Raw genomic sequence first — 15,236 nt, forward strand, 5'->3', positions numbered from 1 at the left:
AATATGGGTACATGCCTGGGACCTTTTATCTAAGTCGTGACGTTCATGGGATATTCACGGACGTCACCAAGATATTCTCTGCTATTAGAGCTAGGTATTTGAGAAATGCTAATGAAAATGCAAGAAAAACATTTGAATAAGTGTTTCATGAACCTGCAGTACTTTTGATTTCATTTGTGTGTGTGTGTGTGTGTGTGTGTGTGTGTGTGTTGTGTGTGTGTGTGTGTGTGTGTAGAAGCCCATCGAAATACGAAAGTAGTGAGACTAAACGAAGAATACAACGCGTCTACCAAGTAAGCTTCAGTCATGTAGGGTTACCGTCTTTCTATTATTTTTTTTTATTTTTTATTTATTTATTTATTTATTTTTGTGGTGAATGATATTAGTTTTATGTGCAACCAAACAGAATGATCAATTGACCGTACATAAGTTTTTAACATGCTTGTCATCAGAGGTAATCAGAGTGAATGCTATCTTGCGTTGTTTCCTCTCTAGGCAAAAATGGACTGATTTCTTTATTTATTTCATTAGTTAGTTTCTTAATTATTCCCTCAGTCGACTATATAACTCCAGTTATAGAAGGCGCACTGTTTATGTTTACGTACAAATATATATATGATATATTTATGTGCAATAGTATAATATAATGGTTGTAATTAAAATACATACGTTAGCTAACCACATATTATTATATGTGATAATATAGAATTAAAGAAACAGAATAGAACAAACTAAGATTACTTTAAAATAGATTAAATAATAATCAAATGTTAGACCCACAATACTAACGAAAAGACAAGTACAGTAATTTGAGAAAGGTAAATTTGTGATAAAGCTCTAATATAAGATCATGTCCAGAATGTATAGTGCAAAAAGAAAAGAAGAAAGAAAGAAGGAAAATGTAATAAAGCAAAGAATGATTCTCAGATGCATAATGTCAATATTATACAAATCACATTCAGTGGAATATTTGAAAAGAAGCCCTGTCACTCATAAATGTATACATACCGAAATCTAGTATCAGTATCACTGAGTTCATATTTTTTTTTTCGATATATATATCTCACAAACATGTAAGAACCGCTGTCAGAACCGGTTTGAAGATTTCCTATGATATCAGAACTTGTTCAAGAAACGCTCCTGTCTCAACTTTCAGAGATGAGCCGTAAACCACTTCGTATGAAAACGGTTTTTGAACAAAAGGCGAAACTCAGAACCGGTTCGATCCTTTCCCTAACATCTCAGAACCCGTTCTTCATTTTCTTGATGCCTCAGAACCGGTTGAAGAACCGCTCTTGTCTGCCCTTAACATCTCATAACCGGTTCGGAAACCACTTCCTCAAAAAACAGAATGGTTCCTGAACCAGTTCTTGAACAACAGCCATAATCCGGAACCAGTTCAGGAAGCAGTCAGGAGCGTTTTCGCAAGAACCGGTTCATTTTCCATCCCTAGTTCTAACAAACAATGTACTATGATTTTTTAGTTATTATTTGATTGTTATTTATTTCCGTTATCCAAATTTTGATAAAATACCCAAGGAATTCTTTTTCTTTAGAGGTCACCCTTGTGCCGCCCCTAGATACTTCCAATTGTGTATTAATGGAGCCTGGATATTCACTTTTATCCGACTTCGATTTGACATGAAGTTTTCGAGCTGTTGCCCGTTTCTGAATTTTTCCGATAACTTTTCGGCTGGTCAAGCGCCGAAAGGAATATTTCAACATCCAAGTTCCCTGTACTTTTTGTCTTATCTTGGTGTCAGGAAACAGCTCTCAAACGTTATCTGTGTTGTTTTGAAATACATTGTATACAGAATCCCTTGCTCTGTAATCCAATTGGTAACTATCTAATAAATATGACAAATATTCATATTTTACGTCAGTGGGAAAGCATTAAAATTCAGATATATTACTATGGTTTGGGTTCCACTCTAAACTGTAGGTCTATGTCTTATACAACCTCGATGCAGAAGAGGAATGTTAAACTTCAGCACATAAAAACAAAATATTAATTTTCTACAGATAGCACCTGACTAGAATTAATCAAAATCAATACCCAATCAAAATCAAAATCAATTACAAACATTATCTTACCCACTGGGTAAGAGTATGTACGACTTACCTAGGTATTAAATCTTTTTGTCCTACATCTCCCTGATCTTCACAGAATGAACAACCTTTTCGGTTTGGAATTAGTATGCGGTACTTAACTTGTACCTTACTTTATTCAAATCTTCCTCTGAGTAATGACTTCGTCTCTTGTTTTAATTACTTTTGATTTATTGATTGATCTTCATAAATACTTCTTTTCCTGTTTACTATACAATCCAGTTACTTGGCGATGTGCTTTGTGGGATTTATCCATTCGGAGTATTGTTCATTGGGGAAATATCCTGCTTCTCCAAAATCATGATATATTGCATCGTATTATATAAAAACGAATGTGAATTTCTATCTGATAGCATCACCCGATAACTGCTGAACCAATTGAAATGATACTCCGCATGATTATCAATCTTAGCTTCCTAAAGATCTTATGGTATTAAATTGATTAAAATAAACATCCGTATCAAATATAAATATAAATCGCCGTAAATTGTGTAATCTGCTGTCACAAAAAGTATCCTATTTTTCGATCGGTATAAGGAAGAGATACTATACTATTTTTCGATCAATATGGAAAAATAATATTTCTCCATACTATTTTACCATAAATTATTAATTGTCAATAAACTTTGTTACTTTTAAATGAGTGAAGCGAGATAATTTTTCTATTATGTTATAAAAGCTGGTAATTTTGGGGGGGGCTGGAATCCATTTGGGGGGCCTGGCCCCAATGGCTCCCCCTTGGCTACACCCCTGATAGGATTCCATAACTTCCCTACAGCTGCCCTCACTATAAATCAGACTCTAACAGAGAACGTAAATACAATTTAAACAAGAGAGAAAAGATGAAAAAAAAACACAAGAAAATCCAATATCCATAAAAGGAGTATGATTCAGTATAAAATATCAACATTTTCTTGCTAATTCTCTAAATGAAGAATAAAACCTACTCATGGGCTATTCCCAGCAATTCCTTTTTTAAAACGAAGCACAGGCTCAAATTTAGAGCACTGAGACTCCTAACATTGGTAATATAGATAAACTGAAGGGATCTTATAAAATGTAAAGGGCACGAAAAAATTCCGTGCGGGAACATAAAGACAAGGTAAATAATCTTTGTATAATGAGTGTGTATCCTATTTTTGTCACTTCCGTTAGATAGATTCAAAAAATATTTATTTTATTGCAGATTCCCATTATAATGGATCTCAAGGTCACTATAACAGCTAAGGATGAAACTACATCTGCGACCATCTGGTGGGCTCAAACACATTCTGAAATCAACATTCCAGGTATTTATAAAAAATATCTCATTGATTCAATGTCTTGTAGCCTAACCTGTGGTTTGTTACAAGGTTTTTTCCATGATATATTTGTGTTACATAGCCGAAACTGTAACACAAATACATATATAATCTTAATATATATATATAAGGTAAACGCGCCTGAATTCGACAGGCACCCGAATTCGACATACCTGTGCTTAAATGTTGTGAAACAAGCGTAAGATGTCATCCCTGCAATCGTGCATAGAACTGGCAACATTATGGGAGTGTCTTTTCTTGTGTCAAAAGCACGGTTACAGTAGATGAGTCATACACATGGAGAAAAGAAGTGCATTGTTGTGTGTGTGATACACTCTTCGAGAAAAAACACATAATCCTACGAAAATCATAAGACGGCAGGTTATTTTCGGAAGACTTTTATTAAAGTTAGGTTTGCTTCAAGCAAATAGTGGTACTTTAATGTTGTAAAGGAGTTTCAATCAGTGCGTTTTGTTTTCTTCTGTGAGTACAAAGGTTGTGATGTAACATGAACGGGGGGTTGTCGAAAACACGAGCCTTTATTTGTAACATGAACCGGATTTCGACAAGGTGGTCGAATTCATGCTCAGTAGTGCAAATATAATTTTAACTCAATATCTAAACGTACAAGTATGTTCAAAGTCTTTCATAAAGCTATTTGTTGCATAATTCTCCGATAGTTGTAACCTCAGTCCGACATGGAATGTCGAAATCAGGTTCCTGCATGTCGAATTGAGGATCATAGAAGTAACTACTCAGTTCAGAAAATATAAGTTGTGTTCTTTTGCCCGTCTGATAGTTTCTGCATAATAATAAAGCAATATTTGAAGCTGAGAAGAGATTACTACTACTAATAATGCCGGCTTAATGTTTTACATGGATATAATTGAAGGTGTCGAATTCAGATACCGCAACTGTCGAAACCAGGTGAAGTGTGTCGAATTCGGGTTTCATTGGCGAGTTCCAGTTTCATAAAAAAAATTTAACATTAGCATTTGATCCTTGAAGTGACTTTTAGTATTAGTAGAGACTGTATATTTCAAGAAAAAAATGGGCCTTGCAACAGAAACGTACGCGCCTAACGCAAGGTTAAGATATAGTTTTCAACTAATCAAAATTTTGCAATAAAGTCCTATAGCGTGAATTATTATATCAAATTGATAATTCAATTTTAATATTAGGTAAATAAGAAGAAGCAGTGTCGTGTGTACAACACGTAAACGAGTTTGCCTTGTATGGTGTTAAGTATGGTATTTCAAGTTTATTATTTGCCGGACGTAGTGTTAGATTCATACTATTTTCTACTTTAGTAGATAGATAAGAGTGGACGTGGAATTTATTTCTTGGCATGCTTAATTGCTTGCCGAAAACTGCTTGCTTGTCTCTATTAATTACTGTTTTTACTTTATAGTAATCAATATTGGAACCGAAAGTGTATGATTTCTGAAACTTCCAGATTGAATAGAGAGTTACGGGTGCATATGGTATCTTTTGTTACAATATTAACTCGGTTCCGAGAAACGCTTCTCGCTATCTCTTATCATTTTTACTCTATGTAGATCAATATCGAAACCGGAGATTGTAATAGATTACTGCCAGTTCCGGGTTTAGTAAAGAAGAAGGATGAAAATAAAAGGGACTTTTAAGACCTTAATCAATGATAAAATACCACTTCTTGTTATCCATTAATATTTTTGTTCTGTAGTGATCTTATTACTGCGATTCTCGGTATTATCTCCTTCGAAGAAGTTGATCCTTAACTTTTCACTTTTATATCCTGACCAAATTTCTTGGAGATCGCTCAAGTATTTCATGAGTTTTTATATTTTGTGGAGAGATGGAGACTTGCACACAAAAGGTAAATATATAAAATAGTCTTCGTAAGTCAAACTTCTTAAAAAGGAAATGAAACTTATTAGTTTAACGTTCGTTGGTTATGCCCTTTAGGCTTGAGATGGGCGATTAATGCAAGCGTATATGAGAAAATTAAGACCTTGTGCTCTCCCACCGAGAATTGAACCCGAGATCATATGCAACACAGACAAACACGATAACCACTAGACCAGCCATGAGGATGTTTGGAAAATAAGTAATAGTATAAAAGTAACCAAGAAAGTTCGTCGCTTTCTGTGGAGGTCTATGTTCAATTGGTCCTTACACCGTGAGTTGAATGCGAATGGAGATAAGGTGAAGGCCAGTTGTTGATGTGGCTATAGCCAACACATTACCTAGTTGTGCAAGATCAGTTACACCATGAAATTGCGTAAGGACAGAGTAAACATGGGACCTCCACAGAGTGTCATCAGGGCGTGTATGCTGTACGAGCTCAAACTGGGATCAAACGCCGCTGCAGCGGGGCGGATAATATTCCAGACGTTTGGTGAGAGAGTCGTGACCACGTAGACAGTGCTTTGGTTTAAAATATTTAAGGACGGTGACGAAACACTCGAAGACGCACCACGTGCCGGACGAGCAACACATGTAGATAATGAAGATCTTCAGGCAGCAATTCAGGCGAACAGTGGCCACACATCTGAGGAACTGGAACTACAATGGCATGTGAATGAAAAAAATACATTCGGCAGCACTTCGACCAACTTGGGAAGTACTACAAATTGACCCCTTATGATAATAGAAGGCAGCCTATGTTTCTTTCCTGTCTTGTCTGAGGAAGCAGCTATTTCTGGACAGGATGTTGACATGTGATGAGAAATGGGTCCTGTTAGAAGCTCCACGGCGCCTTCATCATTGGTTAACATCCCATGAAGCGGTTTCAAAACAGCTGAAACCAGCACTGAACTAGAAGAAGGTCCTCCTGTCTGTTTGGTGGAGTGTTTGCGGCATCGTGCATCGGGAAATGCTAGCAGATGATCAGAGCATCAATGCAACTGTGTACTGTTAGTAGTTGGGCCGTGTTCAAGAAAAACACAAAATCTGGAGCCAGCACTTCCGAATCGCAAAGGGTCCTCCTGTTATAGGACAACGCTAAGCCCCACGTGGCTAGAATGAGCCGGGACACCATTCTACGCCTTGGATGGGAAGCATTATTGCATCTGCCATACTCCCCGGACATTGCACCGTTCGATTATCACCTGTTCAATTCCTTGAACAATCACTTTAGAGGACGCCAATTCAAATTCTTAGTAGAGGTGCAAAATGCATTTGAAACTTTCTTTGCTTCACGGTCCACCACGTTCTACCGCGATGGCATCCATGGCCTTCCAGAACGTTAGCAGAAGGTCGTCGATGCTGAGGACGACTACCAGTATTTTTGATCTACTAGGTAAGCCTTAGGTAATATATCGACGTTCGAAGGTGGTGGGTGAAAAACCGATAGACTTCTATTTTTTACCTTTATAGTTTAACCTGGTATTAGCACATTTTTGTGGTATTACTTTTATGGTTTAACATAATATTACCAATGTTTGGACATGATTTTAAGTCTGTGTAGAGTTATGAACCTGCGAATTGTAACACAGAACGTCTAATGTCATACGAATGTACAAGAACTTCAATCGACCGAAAATTTCCAAATTACTGAAATAACAATGCCTGAAATCGTAAATGCTGTTAAATGGTTGAAATCTGTTGTCCTGATGGTATCCCATCCTACATAATGAAGGGAACTATTGATATACAACATCCGAGACATATTCTTATAAAAATGTAGGTAAAACGTAATGTTTTTCCAAATCAGTGGAAAGAAAGTTTGATATGTCCTATTCCAAAAACTGTCAATGCTAAAAATATAGAAATCCTTAGACCAATTGAAATCCTATCTTCATTTGCAAAAATTTATGAATATATAATATATAATAGCTCACGTGATGCCTCCAGTGAAACTTAACCATTTCGTAATAAAGGGGGAAGTAAATCTTCGCATGAGCCTGAAAGGCCAGTAGCAATCTATTTTCCAAGCCAGCACCTCTCTACGCTAACATCAATAATGAACCTATATACATTAATACAGACGCGGAGCTTTATAATGCCAACATCAGTATCGAACTTCAGCCATCAAGAAAGGACGCTGAAGATGAATACAGGAAAAAAGACTCGTATTTCTCGAGTCAGAGTAAAGATGATGAAATCGTAGTCCAAATTAAGAAATCATTACAAATAGATCTGCCACCAGTAATAAAGACCTTAGTTCGTTCCATGGTTAGAGACATGAAAAAGAAGAAAGTGCAAGACACAGTGGTTCGTAAAATAGACCACGAGAGAGAGAAATTAGTCATAATTTTTCAAGCAGATCGAACCTCCTCACGAGGATATGTTAGCTAGAGATACCGTAATGGACAAATTTGACGTTGAGATACAAACCGAGGCCTCCATGGAAAAGGAAGATGTTACTGTTCAGAAAGTATACGAATCCAGAGCAGAAAAAAGCTTCAACCGGGACTCTTCACGATCAAACTCGACTGGCAGTAGCTACCAGTCCTGAAGAAAATGCTAAAATATCACTAAAACCACAGCAAAATCTCTGACACTTCCAAAACCCTTGCCCTATTTGCCTAGATACAAAGGTACTGATGAGAGTAAGGCCGACGTACGTAAGTCGGATAAAGAGGAGGTTATACTGATTATACTGTAAATGCCTCTAGAGTTGTCATGAAAAATCAGGAGTTAGGCGATTCTACTATTACGAATTTTACTCCACAGGTGAGGACAGCAGTTTTTCTTCCCCCAGGAAATCATGGCTGGCAAACACATATTGCATACTAGTGGACAAATTGAAACAATTATTCTAAAGTTTCAGACTCCCAGATCAGTAGAAGATTATTACTAAATCTATCAATTCATCCTTAGGAACAGATAGAAGTTGCTTAACAGTAACAGTGAACCAAAACTCAAATGAATTACAGTACTCCTCTATGATATTGGGTTGTCTTATGATGATCAATTAGCATTCCAAGAGGCATAACTAACTAACTAACTAACTCTATGGCCCATGGAACCCGGAGGTTCAATGCCGCGTTCACAAAAGTTCTCGACTGACTCCTGTCCTTAGCTAACTGCGTCCAGTTTCTACTTTGTATTCCAATATCTGCGAGATCCATCTTAATATTGTCCTCCCGTCTGCGCCTAGGTCTTCCTATTAGTCGTTTTCCGATTGGTCTTCCACTCAAGACTTTGAAAGCGTTTCTACTTTCTTCCATTCTAGCTACATGACCTGCCCACCTAAGCCTCCTAGACTTGACGACCCTAACAATGTTGGGTAAACCATATAAATTATGTAGTTCCTCGTTATGAAGTTTCCGCCATTCACCATTCCCGTTCCTCTTGGGTCCGAATATTCGTCTCAGGATCCTGTTCTCAAATACTTTCAGTCTATGTTCTTCCCTCAGAGTAAGCGACCATGTTTCGCAACCATACAGAACAACAGGCATGATTATCGCTTAGTATATTTTAAGCTTCAAATTCCTCGATAGAATTCGCGACGACAAGAGATTTTGAACCGAATAGTAACACGAATTCCCTGCTTTCAGTCGACATTTATTTTTTTCGTGAATATGATTTTTGTATGTTAACATTGATCCTAGATATTTGAAACTATCTACTTTATCAAAAGTATCGTTTAATATTTTAACGCATCCATAATTTGCTGTATTGCGGTCCCAACGCACTTCCATGTATTTAGTTTTCTCTGCATTTACTTCTAAACCCATGTCCCTGCAAGCGTTTAATAAGATCTCTGCATTTCTTTCTATTGTTCTCCTATCATCCCCTATTAAATTTACATCATCACCATATGCTATAACCTGGTGAATACCGTTCAACTCTAGGCCGTGGTTGCTATCTTTGATTTTCCTTATAGCGTATTCAAGAACAAAGTTAAATAATAATGGCGACAACGCTTCTCCTTGTTTCAGGCCATTTTCGACGTGAAAGCTCGTGGACAAAAATGTTCCTACCCGGACTTCACTTTAGGATTCATTTAAACATATCTTAATTAATCTAATTAGCTTTCTCGGTATTCCAGGTTCTGTAAGAACGTTGTATAATGTTTCTCTCCTAACCGAGTTGTACGCCTTTCTAAAATCAATAAATAGTTGATGTACCGGTGTATTGTATTCCTACTTTTTTTCGAGTATTAGGCGAATGTTAAATATTTGGTCGATAGTTGATCCATTTCGTCTAAATCCGCACTAATAATCTCCAATATTTTCATCTGCGTATGGGGTCAGTTTTGCTAATATAATATTTGAAAGGATTATTCCAAGAGGAATACTTAATAAAAGTGGACATGCATTAGAAAGACATATTTTCTTCGGGTTTCAACCCCCATTGGCTTAAAGAATTGCTATCTGTGTTAACCCTTTTGACTTACTAAGTCCTGTCCTCATCCATCCCTTTCTGAGTTTGTAGATAAGTTGGATGAACGGAGAACACAATCCTAAAACGAATTCCGATGAGGATGTGGACGAAGAATTTGCCGGTTGTATTAGAATTGAATCAAAAGAGACTAGTTGATGAAATATCTGCTAACAAAATTGTTGATAAGTACTTTGATATGTTAGTAGTCCAACATTTTCCTGAAAATAGTAAGCGGCGAGAGAGAGAGCAGAAAGACAATTAGGCTCCCATCTTATACATTCAGTAAAAGAAGCACAAAACCAACCTGTAAACCAGAATGCATGACTTCCATAATGATTATATAGCATAGTCCCTGGATAGCAGGGTTGGAAAAGTACAGTTTCTTTTTAAAAAAGAACAAAACATATGTTTAAAACATGATAAAGTGTTCGAAATGTTTTAAACGCGTTTTTTAAAAAAAACATGTGTTAAACATGGTGAACAGTTTAAAACATGATTTTAAACATTTTTCAAAATCGTGTAATGAAGTATTTATTAAGACTTTTTTGCTTTTGCAACTAATCTTTTCATTTACAGAAATATTTTTTTTCACGTTAAGACTACACAGTGGTGGGTACAGAATATTTCAGTATACTTTAGTAATTCTCAACTTATTTCATATCACGATCCCCTTTTATTACACCTTCTTACCAGTGACTCTCGTAAGTACTTTCTTGGTTATAATAAGCTTTTTAGGTAGAATTTAAGATCTACCTGCTTTGGAGATTTTACACAATCTATCAATATACATGACAAAACAAAAGTCCTCAGCATCCTTGTGTATTGAGAACGGGTTGAGGGAGAATATTGTGTATTGAGAACGGGTTGATGAATCTTGGAAGTGGTCTGACATCAGATGGTGCTGTTAAGCATCATGGCGGACATCTTTGATTAGTATTCGAAATTTTAAATGCGAAGGGAATCATGTTACATGTCTGAAGGCTAGAATTTTACCAGAAATACGGTTGTGTGGTAATTTTAGTCCTAAAGCAAGTCATTTCTAGTTTTGCCTTTAGGGGCTAAGCTCGCGTTTCGTAGACGCAGGTGAGATTTTTGTTGCAAAAATTTGATTTTAATTTGAGAACGCTGATGCAAATAAAATTATTTTAAAATAATAAATTTTCGAAAAGTAATGTTTAAAGCACACTTCAGGCTGTGCTAACTTTTCTGCAAGCGTATGTAATTGGTTATTTTTGAGTCAATAATTTATTGAAGAAAGGTTATATTTGGGGGTTCGGAGCACAATGGATCCAAATCCATTTTCAATGAAGTTCAGTTTTGCTCAGCAAATGAATTATATTTCAAAACGTAACATTTTCGCAGTCAAGGGTCCAAAACACATGTAACTAAAACCATACAAAAGGGCGTGGGATAGCTTCATATGACAGCCGCTAGACAAGCGTCAGTGAGATAGGAGGGATCATCCTCACTATGGATTTCAGATTTTGGGGCATAAGGCAGTTTTAAAAATCTTTTGATAAGCAAAGTCTAACAGAACAAGCTTGAGGTCCTTACACCAAATAAATACGGAGAACATACAGATGATTAAAACTGGAAAGTTGCTTAGGCCCAATTTCCAGAATTTTAAGCAGGTCCGAAACTCGAAAGTGGAGCAACCTTTGTAACGCTTGGGCCAAAAAGTATACAAGAGAGCAATATAGGCCTATAGCTCCTTACGGCCAATGGAAATGGATTATAACTGATCAAAATCTGTATTTATTCGATGTAAGGACTCCAAATTTTTTATGTTGGACTTTACTCAGCAAAAAGTTTCTAAATCTGCATTACTGCAACCAGAATCTGAAATTCGGGGTAAGGGACAGATGACCTCTAAACGAACGCCCCTCTCTAGCTTCAATTACCATATAAAATTCTAGATTGCATTTTCTCATGTAATTTTTCTTTTCTTTCATCTCGTATTCGTGGTTATGAAAATATGACGTTTTCCGTCGATGCATTCTTCTGGACGCATCCTGCATTTATTTAACGTAATTATGCATCATTGACTGTGGCATGCGGAGCTCGACTTGTTAAGCATTTCCACGCTGCAGCGTACACAATATAATGTTAATATCTAAAATTTATGAGCAAGGAAGAGAAAATTAGCCCTCCTCCCCCATTCCATCAACGTGTTTGTCTAGCGGTTGTGCTATGAAACTCTAGTCCACACCATTTCACGCGGTTTTGTTTCATTTATTTCGTACCCTTGGCTATGAAGATATTACGTTTGCAGAGCAAAAGTGAATCTTTCCGAAAATGGACTTGGGCCCCTTGTGCTCTGGACGCCCCATATCTTAAAATATTTTATACGAACTGAGTTGGAGCCAAATCTATCTTGCAACCCAAGTTTGTTCAAAACGCATAAAATTAGTTTTAGTTTGATTGATTACAGATTTGTACCAGTAGCAAGGCTATATGACACAGGGCTTTTTGTTTAAGATGGGATCCGAACCACTAATTTTGTAATTTTACATCGGATCGGAGTCAAAATTTATACAGCTTCCGACGTCCCGTGCCTCTACCCTCAAAATTTAATGTTAGAAAACCGAAAATTGCGTCCTGTAGCGTGATTCATACAAACATGCAGATGAACAAATTGAGATCAAATTGCCTCAGATACTGACGTTCTTCACTGATGTTACAATAAGTATCACGGTTTAATAGTTAATTACGCGGCGACTGCCACACCTTGCACTTTCTCGCCTGGTCCCTTCTACAAGCAACGCCAAGGTGTAGAGTTTTTAAGAAAATTTAGAACTGAGGTGTGGAAGAGGGATGCAATAAATAAATATAATATAATGAAAAAGATATAGTTGATACAAAATTAATTCTTACCTGAAGTTTCCAGTTGCATCTCAACCACATCACTGACGTTGGAATCATCAGAAGAATTTTCGGACCATGTGTTTGGATTTCCAGTTTTTTTTTTTTTTTTTTTTTTTTTTTTTTTTTTTTTTTTTTTACAGCATTGCATCTTTCATAATGATTCTTCAATCTTTGAACTAAACCAACCATTTCGTTCTTACACGTTTTGTAAGGAGCTCGTAACGTCGTTTTCTTATCTGATGGAGTTTGAGTTACTTTAATAAATTTGCTCCAAATGATGTCCTTTCTTCTTCCCGTAAAGAGCTCGTTCGTGGCTAACCGGTTAGCGTGCGCGCCTTTGGCGTGGGAGACCCGGGTTCGATTCCCGGCGGGAGCTCATGTGGTTCGGATTCCACGTTAATCAGTAGGTCCACGTCTCATATAGCCCCGCTGCTGAACGGGACGCTAAACTAAAAATCACATCAATCATCTTCTTCCCGTAAAACTCCATCAGATTAAGCGATTCCAAGTTGTAGGGAGACTGAGAACCAATATGTACTATATCAACGAATGCCTGCGATATTTTAATTTCAGAACCGCAATTTAGCAAATAACCTCTTGTTTGTTTTCTGAATACAACACAAAAATTTCTTTCTAGGATAATTATTTTATTTATTTTTTAATGTCAGTTCTAAAAGTAGTCCAACTTTAATGTCAGTTCCAAAAGTAGTCCAAGAGAGTGAGTAAGAGGGAGGAAAAATCGGCAAAAACACCTCTTACATACTAGCCGTCAGAAGAAAGAAATGGGGATTCTCGTTCTAGACAGGTACTGAGATCGGACGGCTATCCTCTGAAGAAAGGGCATAATTATCCAGAAATGAATTAGGAAAAGGGTTTCTTAGAAAAGAGAGACTGGGTGTGGAAAGGAGGTAAGGATGATGATAGGAATACCTTCATTTCGACGTCTGGGCTCAGAGCTGATTCTCCTCGATGATCAAGACCGATGTCCACAGGCTCGGCTCCTTGCTCTCTCAATGACTCTGGTTGTTCGCTGGTCTCGGATCGTTGATGAAATTCCCTCTGGTGAATCAGGCTCTCGTCCGCTGGTCAGCCAGTTCGCAATCCACCTTCGACAGCAACTCCAACCCCGATAGCAAATTCGACCGCAACCTAACAAAGCGGAAGTCTTCGGTCCTATTTAAGCTTGGGCCAAAGGCTCGGCGACTATTACAGGTGAGCCTAGAAGCGAGTCCCAGACGTCACGGGAGGTGTGTCATGAGGTAATGGAAGGAGTCAGGAAAGAGTCTCTCACGCATTTATTGCTAAACACAAAAACAATTACATAAATTAAATCACATTTACAAAGGGCTGATTCAGCAAAACACAGAATAGTCTGTCGCTGATTCTTTAGATAACACTGTTTTACAAGGGTTGTATTTCTGGAATGAAATTTTGTACTATGAAAGGAATGTGACATGGAAGTTCAAATGAGACATCCGATTTGATCCGTCAGGGATAGTTTACGAGTAATTCAAGAATTCATGTACTACATATATTCATATACATGCCAAACACAGTGTATGGTGACAAAAGGGAATTTGTAAAGTAAGACCTTGCAACATTGACAGGTTTCATTTTTCAGAGGCTGGCAAAACTTGTCCGACAGTGTTTTGTTGTTGCAATGTGATGTTGGGAATAGTTTGTGAGTTAAACTGAGCGTGTGAATCTGGTATTTTATCGGGCGTTAGTACTATTTACTGTATGTAAACTGAATGCTGTGGATTCATGTTGTTTGTGTTTAAGTGAAGTAAAAAAAATGCCTTGCACTCGTGGCTGTAAGTACGCAGCTAACAACTTCTGTTATGTTTGTGGCGAGTTCACCTTCGTAAGGAACAGAAAGAAAATCACACCCATCATGAACAGAGCATATAAGCAGCATTTTGGCGTCGGAGATGGTGGTTTTGATAGGAAGTGGTCACCTAATATATGTTGTGCTACATGTTATTGTAAATTAATTAAAAGGTGGCAAGGAAAAAATGTTTCATTATTTGCTGTACCGAGGGGTTGGAGGGAACCAAGGGACCATTTGACAGACTAATATTTCTGCTTAAACAAAATTCAGGGATTCACGAACAGCAAATCAAAGACACATATTGTTTATCCGGATCTGCCGTCAGCAAGTCGACCTGTGGCACATTCTGAAGCTTTACCAGTTCCTTCAAGGCCCACAGATATAGAAGAGATGAGTGATAGTGAAGAAAGTAGCACTACAGAACTTACATCTCCGGAAAAAAGAAGGGATCCCCGTATCAAGGCGCAAGTACGCCAACACCACGTGTATTACAGCAGGATGATTTAAATGATTTATTGCGAGACTTAGGACTCAGTAAACAGAAAGCAGAATTGTTAGGCTCCAGGTTACAGGAATATAACCTTCTCCACGAAACAACCAACATAACCTTCAGGAACAGAGAACGTGCTTTTGTGTCTTATTTTGCCAGTGATAGTTCCGTGACATACTGCAATGATGTTCATGGATTAATTACAGCCTTGCGCATAACGTACGAAAATGGTGAATGGAGATTATTTTTGGATGCTTCGAAGAATACCTTAAAAAGTGTATTGCTGCATATCGGGAATAAACTGCCTTCAATCCCAGTTGCATAT

The 15,236-nt window shown here is 37.4% G+C and overlaps 1 protein-coding gene across 2 annotated transcripts in view; it reads left to right on the forward strand.

Annotated features, from left to right (window-relative positions):
• LOC145663671 (uncharacterized) overlaps positions 1 to 15,236 on the forward strand; it is a 1,057,537-nt gene that overhangs the window by 414,166 nt on the left and 628,135 nt on the right. For both annotated transcript variants that reach the window (XM_081729768.1, XM_081729769.1), the window contains exon 5: positions 3,296 to 3,398. In XM_081729768.1, coding sequence (XP_081585894.1) covers positions 3,296 to 3,398 — 103 coding nt within the window. The remainder of the gene's footprint in view (positions 1 to 3,295; positions 3,399 to 15,236) is intronic.

This window comes from Thermobia domestica, chromosome 11, assembly GCF_964235325.1.
Source record: "Thermobia domestica chromosome 11, izTheDome1.hap1.1, whole genome shotgun sequence".
Taxonomy (NCBI): Eukaryota; Metazoa; Arthropoda; class Insecta; order Zygentoma; family Lepismatidae; genus Thermobia; species Thermobia domestica.